This window comes from Falco punctatus (genome assembly GCF_963210335.1).
Source record: "Falco punctatus genome assembly, chromosome: 1".
In the NCBI taxonomy this organism is placed as follows: domain Eukaryota; kingdom Metazoa; phylum Chordata; class Aves; order Falconiformes; family Falconidae; genus Falco; species Falco punctatus.
In genome coordinates, this window is record NC_137580.1 from 16,460,495 (window position 1) to 16,475,810 (window position 15,316).

Here is a 15,316-nt window from a genome sequence, read left to right on the forward strand (position 1 = left end):
CTGCTGTTTTACAAGAAGTGAATCCAGCGAAAAACGGGTCTCTTCCTATCAAATCAGTTGAGACATTTTCTCTCGTGTTCTCATTGACAAGAGATTTACCTAACCCCTAACCCTAACAGAAGTAACACTTGGAGACTCACTGTGCCTCACCCATTAGGCACTTCCAACTAGGAAATCTTTTCTCCTGGGGGAAAAACAGGACATAGATGGGAGACGAGGATGGCTGCAAGTGCAATTCTGTCCTAAACACTCTGCATGCTGCATCTCAAACACACCTGTACCCACCCCAGCAAGAAACTTCATTTGTGGAGAAAGGTTGAGGCAATGGATTATTTAGCCTAAGACAGGACACTAGAAAGTACAGCACAACCTTCTTGTGCTGGTTGGAAAATAGGCTGGATAAATAACATTCCAACAAAAGTGTTTCTATTGAAAAGGCTAATAGCAGATCAACAACTCTGCATCTGAACAATCCAAGAGCAATTTTTAAAAGAGAGTTTTGGAAGAAAGATGAAATTACTGATGCTTTATTCAGCTAACACTGATGGCAAACATGAAATAGTATGGAAATTCTATTGTAACCACTAAAAAAAAAAAACCTGCCCAAATAAATTTTTCTAGTGTTTTTCAGACTCTCTAACCATCAATTTCCTAAACTTCTCTAGCAGACTCACAGACTGAAACATCTGGCAGGCAGAAGGCGGCTTTGTTGTGCCTTTTAAAATTAAGTGGAATTAAGAACAGCAGAACAATTGGTAAATACTGTCATAGAGAGATGTTATCTCAACCCTGTTCTGTCTTAATGCAGAGACTGAAACATGGGCAATTGTTTTTCATGCATCCTAGCACTCCATCTGAAGAAAACTGCTACTGCTTTCCAATGTCACCTTGAGTGTCTCAATGCAACTTTTACAGGACACAGTTTAAAAACTCAACATCCATTTGTATTTTAGAATGCTCTTCAGTCTAGTGAAATTCCACTCCCCAATACACTCCTGAAGATCAAGCTTCTATCCACTTTTAAGCATAAATTTTATTTCTAAGCACCCTCATCTGCACTATTACATTCACCTCATTAGGTAAACTGTGAGGCTGTAACACAGTAGTACAGTGACAGCCTGATAAAAACATGAGCCATTGCTCAGTATGATTCATGAATAAGCACATGATCCTGGCCTGAAACGGTCTAGACTTCAATATTACATACAACAAACTGAAAAGGGAAGACAGGCAAGGCTAGCCTATTTGCTTTTCTGTTAGCAATCGAAGTAAAAGTTATGTCCTTCAAGCATGTATTATTGGAAGTGTCCACATAGTTTTAAAATACATTCTGTTTTTTCTATATAAGGAACACTTGTATCAAAACAACCAAAAAAAGTTCAAAAAGATTTCCTAGGCAGGGAAAATAAAATAGATCCTACAAAATCCTGCCAAAGGATTTGCACTATGGGTCAGTGCAAAAACTGCAAAAAATAAATTTAACCATGCTTACACATTTTTTATAGGATCCTTTTAAAGGAGAAGAAAGGAAGAAGGGGACAATGGAAAAAGGCACCTGAAGATGACAGACAGCTCACACATCTGTCTAATTTAAATATTTTTTCAGTTTTATTTTTTGTTAAGTTTAAATTATATAATTAAGTACAAATCTTTATGAGAATTATAACACTATTTTCATCTGGAAAGAAATACATAAGGTTTATTGTAGATAAACCCCCTGCATATCATTCCCCAGAATAATCACCATCCAAACTTTGTGAAAACAATGGCTGAAGTATTTTAAAGTTAAAGCTACATTCTGTTCTCTACTTCACCTTGTCAGGCCCAAAGCATCCTCTCAGAGAGCGAGAGGGAGTGTGTCTTGTGTCAAGGTAAGTTTTTTCTACCAAAATCTCCAGCTATCAAACAACCAGCACAAAGCTGTAGTTTTTCATTCAAATTATACAGGAGAGTTAGAAGAACAATGCACTCCAGACAGCAGGGGGGACACATATGCACTCCCATCCCAACGCATGTGCTTAAGCAGTCCTACCTACTCTGTTTACATAAGGATAACACTTGGAGGGCACCACTCCTCAGGGAATTTACAGTTTTGAGAAGTGGCAGAAATATCTGAGAGAGAATATTAGCACATCTATGTATCCAGAACCATTCTAGACTGTGTGCATCAAAACCAGAACTGTACTATTTTTGATTGTAAGAATTATTTGTTTGCATAGTGTCTGCTTGCTCTTTTAGCAAACAACACGGTGTGCTCTCTCAGGCACTTGTCTTAAGAGTCAAAAGGCAGAAATCCAAGCCACAACAACAAGGGAGATCCCAGGAAACAAAGTAAAGGAGACAGAAAACAAGAAAAGAGCAAACACTTCTCTCAGGAGAGTTAATTTCAACAGAATCTGACCATACCTGACATTAAAAAAGAGAAAAAAAAAAAAATTGGACTAAGATGTTTATTTTTGAAAGAAGGAAGATCCCAGCTATTGGCACTGAATTCACCAGGAATGACAAACATGACACTGAACAACTGTGAGAAAGCGACAGCTGCTCAAACAGACCTTTTGAAAAGCCTAGCCCTGTCTATTTTTTTACTTGAAAACATGCTTTACAGAAGAGGTCTGAAAAGTTGTACAGGCCAGAATGATGATTCTTTCTGTCCACTTTTGCTTGGAGTCTTACGCAACTTGTTATCACCCAAAGGCCTTTTTTGTTTGTTAAGATCCATACCAAACACACTCCTTCACCTCAGCAAGTACCCACATTACTATACAAGGTGCTTACCTAAATGGCCCAAAGCATCCCAAGGGATACTGACTTTTTAAACCATACAATCTTTAATCACCTTTTATCACATGGCTTTCAGATTTCATTTTCAGTACTACAAAAAACACACACAGGAAGCCTAACATATCTTTCATATATACATATACTTATATTTTAAGTACCAGGCTGCATCAACTACCCATCTGGCACACTTTTATTCATTATGCCCTGGAGTCAGCTCCTGCTTGGCACGCATTGCATGCATTCTGCTGCAAGCCTTTGTGTACCTGCGTGTTTGAGTAATTCAGTGAACCTCAGCAGCCATGCCAGTTATACCTTGCAGAACAGCAAAATGTAGTAAAGGAAAAGGCAATCCATAATGCTACAGAGATTAATATCGGAGCTGCAGCACTAAAATCCTCCACAGAAGGCTGTTTTCCTTTAAGTTGCTTCAGAGTAAGCGAGAGGGAAAGGAGTTTGGCAGCTAAGGTTTTTCCTCTGTGAACAGCAGTTGCTGCATTTGCTCATAAATGCCTCAGTGTCAGAAAAGAAAGGAAATGACAGTCTAAGATGTTCTGGTTTATTGGAAAAGTTGCCTTGCCCAAGCCAGTCTGAGTGATATTACCCAAGTCAGGGAAAGACAAAAAAGGCTTCTCTTTACTAACTTGCTCAAGTACAAACATTTCCTTTCAAAGCAGTTTCCAAAAGCAAAATCTGTTACATTCCAAATACGAAACTTAGTGGCATATTTTAAGCCACACACCAAGGAAGAATGATAGTATTTTCTACACATGACACCTGCACCTCAGATAACCTATTCTTTCAAATGTCTTTTTAGCCATCAGAAGCAAATCTCTGCCTAACCTGCATTTTCAGAAAACAAATGGCTGCCCTCTTCCACAGGGGCTCCAGGAAAAATCTCCTTTTCATCATTTGCACAGGCCTGTAAGTCACACTATTGTTGAATCAGTAAACTTTTTTTTTTTTTTAATTAAGAAAAAATAATCTATCAGACAGTAAGATGCGTAAGAAAAGACAGCAGCTTGGCAGGGAAGTAGGTGTTAGGATTTCTGAATTGTGCTATTTGCGCTTGCTTTTCAAACCTTTTAATTTAGCATGCCTCTACATCACTTGTTAGTCAAGTACTGACAGGTTCACTGTTTATTTTTCATTCTGTGCAATTACTAACACCCCATCCACCTTCCAACTGAAAGTATCTTTTCTTGAAAAATCAGTCAAGAAAACAGAAATCCTGCTGTATTAATTGGTCTACTAGCATAGTCTGAACTACTTTGAACTGCTCCTGAGTGTGTCATTTATACCTCCCTTAGATCATTTCTTATACTAGACCTTATTTGGTTTTGAATCATGAACTTCATGCAGTGCTTCAGGAGTCTGGAGACATCTTTAATCCCATCTGTTAGAGTCACTACGAAACATACCTTTACATTTATTTTATTCAGTAAACATACAAGTGAAAATGCACACCTCAGAAAGAAATAGCAACTTGAGAGAAAAATTCCCCCAAAACTGAGAAACACAACAGTGAGAGAGAAATCAGAAGTGAGATCAACTTCTCTTTGAAGGGTCGGTACCTTTTCCTGGACAAAGCTGGCGTACCCCAGGGAGAGGGGAGAGAAGTCTCATTTGTCAGGCAAGGAGGGATCTGTTCTGCACGACTACAGACAAAACAGACAGGGGTAGGACAGAAAGGTTAGAGAAGAAACCAGAAGCCATAAGCTTGTTAGTTTTACAAAAGCACCAATAAAACCATTAATAGGATCCATTTTTCAGAAACAACACAGATGAGACGAAGGACACTACGGAACAACACGCATCAGGTAAAACATGGACATGCAAAACATATACTTGTTTTACAGTAGGACTCTGCAGCGCTTGTTCATTATTCTGCAGAGGTTTACTGATACGACCACACTAGCGAAACAGAACATCTTTCAGTGTTGAAGAGTGGAAATTGAGAGGAGAAAGTAAAACCTCAGTAAATTAAGCATAACTAACATGAGTAAGAAATAAAAAGCAATGTAAGCTTTAGGAAGAATGATGATCAGAAAATTTAAGAAGAAAGAATGCAGTCATGGAAGATTACAGCCAAAAAACACCAAAAAATGAACTTAATGAGATAACTTATGCAAACAATACCAGGGGATTTACTTACCCCTTTGACCCCTCATACTCTACTGTCAGCCAGTGTTATAACTTCTACAGTACATCCAACGCATTTTTAATATTACTTTTCCTGCCCCTAGCTAAATGCCTTAATGATACTTTAAAATGAGATCAAGTAGATTGATTTCTGGTTTTGGCTTTTAGTTTGGGGGTGGATGGGTGGGTGTGTATGTTGCTGGTTTGTTGTTTTTTCTTTTTTTGTTTGTTTGTGGGGTGTTTTTTTTTTAAGCAAGAGAAAAGCATTAAGATTTGCTGCTTTGGAGGCAAAATGTTAAAACGTTCATTAGCAAGAACACAAAGTTTGTACTACTAGTCAGCTAGCTTAAGAAAGCCTGACCAACTGGCAGCTCCATTAATACCTCAATGTACACAGCCATACCTTCAACACTTGGAAAATCAGACCCTGTTTTGACTAACTAGGTAGCCCATCTTATTAAAACAGGGTCACATGTATAAATAGCTGGGGTGCAGAAGCTCCAAGGTCCCAGAAACTAAGCTTAGACCTGTGATTTACTTTTTTGTACCTTAAATTATGGTCGAGAACTATTTTAAGACAAGCCAATCTTCAACACATATTTCATTAAGTTTTGTTGTGATTTTGAATCAACTTTAAGACACACATTACTGTTCATTTCAAATCTCAAGTATAATTTAAATTCTAATTGTTTAACTCTAGGAGAGTCTCCCAGTTAAATTAAAAAAAAACAGTAATTTACAGACTAGTTAGAACTTTACAGAACATACCAATCCACCTAAAACAAGATGTCTAGTCTAGATGTGTTCAGTAACAAGGAGGCTCAGAGGAGACGTTATTGCTCTCTACAACGACCTGAAAGGAGGTTGTAGGCAGGTGAGGGTCCATCTCTTCTCCCAAGTAACAAGCAACAGGACAAGAGGAAGAAGCCTCAGGTTGCAACAGGGAAGGTTTAGATCAGATGTTAGCAAAATTTTCTGCACTGAAAGGGCTGTCAAGCATGGGAACAGGCTGTCCAGGGAAGTGGTTGAGTCACCGTCCCTATTTAAAAGATGTGTAGATGTGGTGCTTTGGGACATGGTTTAGTGGTGGACTTGGCAGTGCTAGGCTAACAGTTGGACTCAACAACCTTAAAGTGTCTTTTCCAACCTAAACGATTCTATGATTCTAAATTTGTCATTAAATTATCTAATTACTTAAAGTCCCATATCAAAGAAAACATAAAGTTAAGGTGTGATGTTCAAAACCCAATTTTTCATTTGACTTAATAAAAATATAAAAATTTAGTAGTTCTGTACAACAAAGCAACCAGACAGTCTGCCTATCAATCAACAGGTTGCTTCAACACATCAAATGTAACCATAAACTGACACCCCTATCCTAATTGCTGCCATGACAAAAACATTCAGCATCAGAGAGAACGCTGCATACCCTGGAGAACACCAGTAAGCTAAGTCAATATTTGGTCAGATGTTGACACCTTCTATTCCTCTCACTGGTGTGAGGGAACAAAGAAATCAATTGAAATAGAAATACAAAAGATTGCAATGAATGTATTCAACAAAAACTATTTGTGGGAACACTGCGGAGGGGTGGGGGGTGGGGGTGGCAGGTACAACAGGAAGAGAAAAATAATAATAAAAACAAGCAGCAAAGTTCATACCTGTCAAAAGAATCTGTTGCTACCTTGTAGAGGTAAATAAAAAGTTTGCTGCAGTGTCTTAGTGTAGGTGACACAGAATCCAGGGATATTAGGTCATCCTCCAAAAGTCTTTGAAATAGTTGTGTATTTGAAGGGAAGACATTCAAGGGACTTATTTTTCTCAAGTCTGAGAAGCAGCCAAGTAATCGAACAGCATCTGCCAGTTTTTCATACTGGATCTCTGTTTTGAAGAAATGAGAGTTGGCTGGCTCATAGCGCATTGCTGCAGTCAATGTGCAGAACACAGTGTGAAGCAGTTCAAACACTTGATTCTGGTTTACTTTCTCCCAGCCATTCTTAGGTGGTGAGCACAAAGATCTTTCCATAGCAACGAGTAAGGATGTGACATACACAAATCCACCAACTTTTCTAAAAACAGTTCTTGTGCGGTGACTTTCTCTCAGCACTGAGAGGAGGGCCTATGGACAAAACAATCAAAACAAAGAAGAAAAAAAAGCAGCAGGCATTACAAACAGCTTGGAAAAAAGTAGGACTGCTTTTGTTTGATACGCTAACAAAATCCTCCTGTCATTTGTCAGACTTTGGTAATGCCTGAAGTCTCCAAAGATCAGCTTTGTACTGTAAGAGTCCCCATCTTCAAGAGCTTACAAAATAAAAAGAGAAAACGTGGGGGGGAAAAGTAAAGCGTTGCCCTTAATTTAGAAATAAGAAATTCAGGAGGTAAATAAACCTTCCAACAGAAAAGACTTGACCAAGCCTAGAAGAGAACCCAAAATCCCCAGGTAATTCCCTTAGTGATAAGGCAAAGACTACAGCTATTGGAAAGAAATATACTCTGCCATCATACTTCACAAACAATTTCAAACAAAAGTGGGCAAACAATTGCCTGTAGCAATGAGACATCTAAACCTCAGAGCATCTTAACACAGGTGTGCTCAAAATCTACAATGCATAAGCACTTGGCAGCTATGAAGCCACAACAGCACTCAAAAGATAACGGCACCAAAGAATTAGTCCAAAAATTCACTTAGTTTTAGCCTTCCTCTATAATGAAACCCATAAATCTCTGCATTGAGTGAAACCCAATCTTAAGAGTTTCTGTTCAAAAATAAGCCTGAGAGAAACAAAAATGGATAAAACCTTATTTGCTGAACAAATACAAAGCCACAGTATAGAAAGTGGAAACTACATGAATATAGCCACTAGAGAATAATAATACTCATTTAATCTGTGAAATTTGGGGGTGGGGAAGCCCATCCACCCAAGCAGACACAAACAAAAAAAACCAGCTGTCACGGAAAGTTTGACCCACATGTGAATATGGAATATAGAAGAAAAAGTACCTCTACATGAAGCACCACAAACAACAGAAAGATGTTATTGACACAGAAAGATAGGCTAAGAGGGACAGGGAATCTTCCACGACCAAGAGTTTACTAGTTGGGTTTTTTGGTTTGTTTTTTTTTTTGTTGTTAAAGAACTCAGAAGGTGAGTACTGAAATAGTTAAGACTGTCATTCCTTTGAAGACAGTATCTCCTTTCCTGCCAAAGCTGGATTAACAGTAAGAAACACATCACTGCACCATTCTGGGCTGTCAGTTTCATAACCAAAAGTTCTGAAAGCAGCACTGATGGAAGATAAATACAACAGGTCAGATGAAGGACAGAAACCCTAACTTTGGGTGTTAAGTCCACTGGGGAACTGCAATATCCTTTCTCTCCCCTGAAGTATCATGAATGAGACATGCTCAAAAACAACTGAAGACCCTGATAGACAAAATGAGTCAAATGAATCATTTTGTTACTAGCTTTCCTTTCTGTCTTTTGGAATAATATATAGCTGCTCATCTATCTGTCAGAGAAGTATTGCAGCTCCTTTTAACAGAGATGAACCTAGATGTCTCAGAGTTCTCTCTGGTAAGACTCATTTACTTACTACTACTTGCCTCAGCTTTTTTATCCTGAAATAACATTATTATGTTAATCTATAAAAATAACATTAGTTATTCTAAGAAGAAATTATGGGTCTAGATTAGCAGCAGCAAATCTAATACAACAGAGAACAGATGAGAGCTTTCTCTCTCCTCCACTCACAGCCTTACCCTCCTACCTTTCCACTATTTTGCTTAAGCAAGCAAGTTCTTCAGCTTTATCTTCTACTATGGTCACTATGATTTACATTTATACTAACTAGTTCAACATTTATAACTAAAAAAAATTGGTAAAATAAAGTAAATCTGCCACAGGAAAATGCAGGCACTGAAAATAAACTTAAACGTTACATGCTTGCTTTTTTCCCCTCCAAGTACTCTCACTATTTCTAAATGAATAATGCTCTGCTAGGGAAGATTAGCATAACTGTAGAACCTCATTTCCTACCCACTGAAGCTGATAACAAGTGATGATGCTATAAACACATACTCACTCACTAGCCTTCATCTCTGATTTGAAACCTGGCATGGACAGATGGAAGAAAATAAAAACCGTGCATCAAATGTATGCGTTTCAACTCTAGAGACAATCTACATTCATTAGCTAAATGCCACCCAACCAATCCAATCCCCTTCTCAATGTTTTCTTTTTTAAAACAGAAGTTTAGGAGCAAGAATCCTGAGCAGTACTTCATTTACCCTTAAGATGTCCGTTTTCAGCTGCAGTTCCGTAGGTGGAGCAGAGTGCATCAGTCCCAACAAAGTGCCCATATCATCTTCTCCACTAGGTGATAACACCAACTGCTGGATAATCATCAGGGCATGCTGTCGACACTGGGGATACTTTACTATGTTGTGCACGCATCTTGCGCCACCAAATTCCCTGAAAATACCTAGTCAAAAAGAGGCGCATGGGGATAAGCACATAAGCAGTATGAAAAATACAATCAGTAACAATTAATGACAACAGCAAAACATGAAAGGTATTTGTTTTCATTTCTACAGATTGAATGGCAGAGGTTTAGCCCTACGGATGTTTAGTGACTTACTACTACTTTTCCACTCCTACCACAAATAACAGCGGAACTTGAATGACATTCTTCTGACAGTATTTTCCACTAAAGGTGTTGAGTACAAGGATGCAGGTCAGTTCTAAGAATTTGCTCAATAACTCTGTTACTCAACAGTAATTACTCTTTCAGAGTTAGAACTCAGAGTCACAAAATGAAACAAAAAATACAGCAAATCCTCCATCTTTAGTGAAGACTATATGCCGTTTTGGTTAAGGATAGTGTTCATACTGATTTAGTTCACTGCCAAAAATATAACTAGGCTGCTTCTGGACAAGACAAGCAAACTAGGAACAGTGGTTGAGAAGTTACTTGGTCTATTCACAAAATTTGTAAGATTCTACAGAAGCTTTCTTGTGGCAAGACCTACCACTGTAGAGGTAAAGCTTAAGTCAAATAATGGTTCTCAAGCTTACTAGATACTCAGAAGAACACATGTGCAATATTAACTGAAAATTAAATAAAAATTGATTCTGAAAACATCATAAAACCCAAACTGGAATACACATGGCACATATAATGTGTGTTTAGCACAGTGACAGAACCTAGAATACTGCCCTATGTTAATTACTGAAGATGAAAACAGAGTAGGGAAATAGATCAATGCTGCATTACTGCACCAAAAGCAATCATTTTCCTTGTGACCATAAACTAAAAGAGCAGTTTAAATGACCAAGTTCAGGAATAACAAGCTGGTCAGGACAATGTTTATTCCCTCTAATGTACATATACAAGCCTTCATCCCACTATCCATTGCTGATTTCCTGCCTCCTGCTTTCTCTGATGTTCTTTGGATGAGGTATGGACTTGGACAAGGCAAAAGGAGAGGTCTCAGACTCTGAGACAGGTAAGTGTGTTGCATTCCTTTACAGGCAAAGAGCATCTCCTCAGTGGTCAGGTCTCTTGTTTTCAGAGAGATTGAGGTAACGTTTCATTCTTCTCCTACTCTCAGTTCAGGTTCTCTACTATCCAGTGAGCCTGTCTGGGTCTGGACACCCAAAACGTCTTGTTTGAGATTTGGTTATCAGTTATATGATATTCAGGAAACCTTATCAGAGATACTGGTTGAAAAATCAGAAACCAAGCTTTGCGTGTGGTATGAATCACTGCAAGGCTGCATAATGTTTATTTATGCCTCTGTGATGACCTAAAACCTCTGCTGGCCTCTGGATACAATGCCACTGGGCTTACATCCCAGTCACACTGCGCAGACAGCAACCACAACTTCTTCGATAAATGGTTTAACTCCTCCTGTACAGCTCTGTCATACTCCTGAACTTGGAGAGCTACTGATGAAATGAGGCCCTTGAAACTCTCCAAGAGTCCTCAGAAACACCTGTGGCATCACCCCACAGTCCTGATGTGTTTTATACTACCACATGTTGTTTCTCTGGTAAATACTTGGAGATTAACTCAGTACCAAGAAGCAGCAATGAGGTACTGCTGCTTCAGGCAGTATGGAACACCATTAAGCAGCAGCCAAGGATTTGTCACAAGTCAGGTGGATGCTACCACAGTCAGAATATAATCCATACCTCACAGGAACAAGGCTCAGGTTCCACAGATCCTGGCACCACACAGGTACGTATAGACCAGTCCTGTGAACCATCAGCTGCTGCTTCTAAAATACAATGCAGTTCTAGTCCTTCAGAGATGTTATCATCACCTACTTAACACCAACTCCTTCTATTCATCTGTAGAAATCAAACAATCCTGAGCTTTTTTGGGTTTCGGGTTGTTTTTTTTTCCTCCCCCATTTTCTCCTTATATGGAAGCCCTGCCTTTGCGTCACTCCTTTCTCGCCCATTTCTGACTCTGCCTTTTCTTACATGGCAAAACCAAAGCTGAGCAATAAATACACAGGTGTGTAATTGATTCGTGCAATTCATCTGTAATCCATACCAATTCCTCTCTAAAACCTCCTTATTTCAGCCTAATTCACTTGCTGCTTGGTTCATCATTGAACAGATTCATCTGGTAAATCAAAGATCATGGTTTTTTTCCTTTCCATTGACAGGAGAGGTAGCTTGGTGGACAAAAGGGAAGTGGCAAAGGAGAAGCATCTCCAATTCAGCAAAGCTTCTGGCAGTGTCATCCACAGCTTTCTCATAAGCAATCCGACAAAATGGTCTAAGTGCAATAATGACAGACTGAACGTGTAACAAATTGAAACATAGCTTGGAGTAACCTCTGCTTAGCTCCAATGCCTTTCCATTTTGACTAAGGGCATCCAGCTGGGGGTTATCTTGAGTGCCATGAATAATTCCTTTCCCGATGGAATGAGGAACTAACTTATCAAGTATACAGACAAAGCCAAGCTGGCAGATGTAAATGCTCAGTGGGTAGAAGTCAAAAGCCATCTTTGAAAATGCTTTGAAACCACAAGCTGAAACACAATAGAACTTGAAAACAAGCACAACAGTGAAATGGGACAGACAGTGCTGGAGATTACTCCAACACTAAGCCTAAATTTAAATAAAATTTTGCCCAGGCAAAAGTAGAAAAGAAACAAGTTACAAGCTTTACATCATTAGCCCAAGAGCTAACATTTAAACAGTGAGCTGTCATCCAAGCTGGACAATTTTCAGCATTTCATTCTTAAGCATTAGTCACAGATTGTATTTTCTCCTACTTAAATGAAAACAAAAACAAAACCGGAAGTGAGAAATCCCCAGTCAGAATTGAGGGAGAAAAAAAAAAAACCCCAAAAAAACCACAAACTGCTGAAATAAGGATGTTTCATGGCCTCCAAGGCCAGAAACTTCCTGGTCCCTCAGGGTGGTGTTTGTTTCCCTCCACCTGCTTACTTTCTTCTTCATCTAATAGAAGAGATGAAAAGGGTTTAAAAACAATTATCACCCTTTCCCAATCTGTTATTTCAAGCTCTCAGAGACAGTTTTTACTAATACAAGATACACATACTATGTGTCTATTTCACATACATATGTCTATCACATACACATACATATGTCTATTTCAATGCCACTAAGTCTTGGCTAATGAAACATAACATGAACCTGCCTGATTTACAAAAGGACACTCGTAACAGAGCCCTATTTATACACAGTGACTGGGAATATGCCTTTGAAAATGAAAAGCCTTCTTTCACAAAAGATGCAAGCAATAATAACGACATTTAAGTAGACATGGCACTGTCAACAGCAAACTACAAGTCTAATTATGTGCTTAAAATTTTCAATATACAACCTGTGTTACAAGCCCTACTATAAATTATTATAGTATTGTTGGAGAATGATGGAGTACTCTGGTTGCCTTCAGGTAAACAACAGCAAAGAAGCTGAAGTTAAAAAGAAAAACTAGAAAAGCTCTAGTTTATGCTGCTTGTTCTCTCTCTTGCCATTTTTTTCCAGAAAATAAAGTACGTTTTGGTGTGTTTGATTACTTGCCTGAAGATAGAAAGTCAAGACTACTCTGCTTTCAGGCATGATTTTCTGAGTGAGTTACTTATAAATATTTTGACAGTAGTTTCTCTACTCACCTGCATTTGTGTTTGATCCTTGCAGTAGTACTGTTAAGGTCTCCATAACCAATAAAGCCAGCTGCTTTTGGTCCTCAAATGAACTGTTTCTTGAATCACCTAAAAATAATTTCAGAAGCCAGAATCATCATAAAAGTCACTCTTTTCTAAGATAGATCTTGATACTTTCCACCAACAATTTTATTTTCTTTGCCTCCCCAGAGAACTGCAGTCTAACCATATTCCAAAGCAAATTGAGATTTAGTCTACACATGCATTCCTGGGAAAGCTTAACTAAGAATTGTTAGAAAAGGTATTTATAAAGACAAGAATTTAAAACAGAAGTTTCTGAGTACTGTGAGCTGTGGCTGACACTGCAGCTGTCTGTGTAGTTTCATATCCCCAACTGTTATTTCTTGAAGCCACAAAACCATACCATGGCTGAAGATTTCACAGGATCTGTTCTTTTTCAGTATTCAGTACTTTAAAGAGAATTTCCACACAAAAGCATAAAACTACATTCACATCATTACAGTAAATGTGCTGATGATTCAACAGGTGTAACAGATGAACCAACACTGCAAGTGGCATCTTAAACACAGGGTAACACTCCAGAAAAAAAGATTTATTTAATTATTCTAATAAGAAGCAAGCCACAACACAAGGGCATGTGCACCCAGGCAGTACCCTAATCAGATGACAGCTCGGTCCATTCATTTACAGGAATGTGAGAATTACTGTGTTCTTCAATGGAGATGCTGACAACAAAGCTTTCTAACTAACCAACTGCTGCCACTCACTAATGAAGCTTCAGACAGCAAACTCAGGTGAAACATCCAACAACTATGACTAAAAAATATGTGTCACTGATGCAAACTAACTCAACTTCAGTTTGAATAAAGAATGTAAAAAAAAAAAAAATTCTCTGTGTGTGCATGCACATATGGAACTTGGCCCCACATGCTTCACAGGCTAAGCAGCTATGCAGCTTATCTCAGAGATGTCCAATTCTGGAGATAACTCATTTCTTTTTTATTTTAAATACGCTATTAGAAAAATGTAGAATCAACTTTAAAAAAAAGTCTGCAAACTTGAACACATACTCCTATTAAGAGCTCAGATACATGCTTTATAGTATATTTTCAAAGTTGAGGCTAAACACAATCAAATGCACAAGTACCTTTTGTGAGGAAAAGTCTAGATCAGGGGTCCTCAAACCTTTTAAACAGGGGGCTGGCGCGTGGATGAAGTGGCAGGAAGCCATCTGCGGCTGCTTGGTTTCCCCCCCCAATCCCCAAGCGGGGGTGTTCTGTAAATACCAGGGGCCGGATTGAGGACCCTGGGGGGCCATATCCGGCCTGCGGGCCATAGTTTGAGGACCCCTGGTCTAGATACTACGTATTGCTCCTTCACTTGCTCTTTTCATGTTAAGTAACAAGTATTAAACCAATACATGAAAAAAAAATTTAAAAAGGAAAATACGAACTGCTACTATTTTGCATTCATTCAGCATCTTTCATTAAAGCTTGCCTCGAGCTTTTCACAGGACGTTGAGAGAAGCAATTGAGCTTCTACGAAGGCACAGCAGCCCCCACCAGAAGTCAGCCCTTGAGATACATATTCAGACTCTCTCATTCCTCCTCTTCAGTGCTCACCTCTGCCATTCCCAGCCAAATAAAAACATGTAATAGTAAAAAGGAAGAGCACACACTACCTTGATCATTTGGTGCCTGAGTGGGATCTTTCAGAAGGGCTGCATATTTATGAAGAAGATTTACCATCACCTCCAGAAGCCCCACTTCCCTGAAAACATCTTTAAAGATGTAGTCATGACGGGTGAACTTAAGGAGTGTCTTCATGGCAATGATGCTACACTGAAAAGAAGTGCTGGATTTTAAAAGGATGCTCACACTGATCAGTTCTTTACATGGTATGTAATTCAAGCTGAAGACAACAAATTCCAGCATCTCAAAGTATTTGGTCTGCACTTCTGGAAGTTTAGGAATTTTCTCTGCAAACTGAGACAATGTGTGCTGTGATTCCAAAATGAAGTAGTTGGCATTGTCCGCCATATAAATATTCGTGATGGCATCAAGGATGATTTGTGCTAGATAGTTGGTTTTTGCTCTCAAAAATGCATTCTGGAGGACTGAAAATGCTTGAATATTCCTCACGCTATGACCTAAATCAGGAAACAAAGTGGGATGGGAGGAAAAAAGGAAAGAGAAAGTTCTTAATTGCCATAGACAATGA

The 15,316-nt window shown here is 38.7% G+C and overlaps 1 protein-coding gene across 4 annotated transcripts in view; it reads right to left on the bottom strand.

Annotated features, from left to right (window-relative positions):
• The window catches only part of WDFY3 (WD repeat and FYVE domain containing 3), a 190,105-nt gene that overhangs the window by 80,497 nt on the left and 94,292 nt on the right, over positions 1-15,316 (bottom strand). For 3 of the 4 annotated variants that reach the window (XM_080368508.1, XM_080368509.1, XM_080368507.1), the window contains exons 10-14: positions 14,778-15,245; positions 13,085-13,183; positions 9,215-9,408; positions 6,585-7,042; positions 4,356-4,439 (exon numbers count right to left, since the gene is read on the bottom strand). In XM_080368508.1, the coding sequence (XP_080224634.1) occupies positions 4,356-4,439; positions 6,585-7,042; positions 9,215-9,408; positions 13,085-13,183; positions 14,778-15,245 (1,303 nt within the window). The remainder of the gene's footprint in view (positions 1-4,355; positions 4,440-6,584; positions 7,043-9,214; positions 9,409-13,084; positions 13,184-14,777; positions 15,246-15,316) is intronic. The other variant, XM_080368510.1, reaches the window with a different exon arrangement.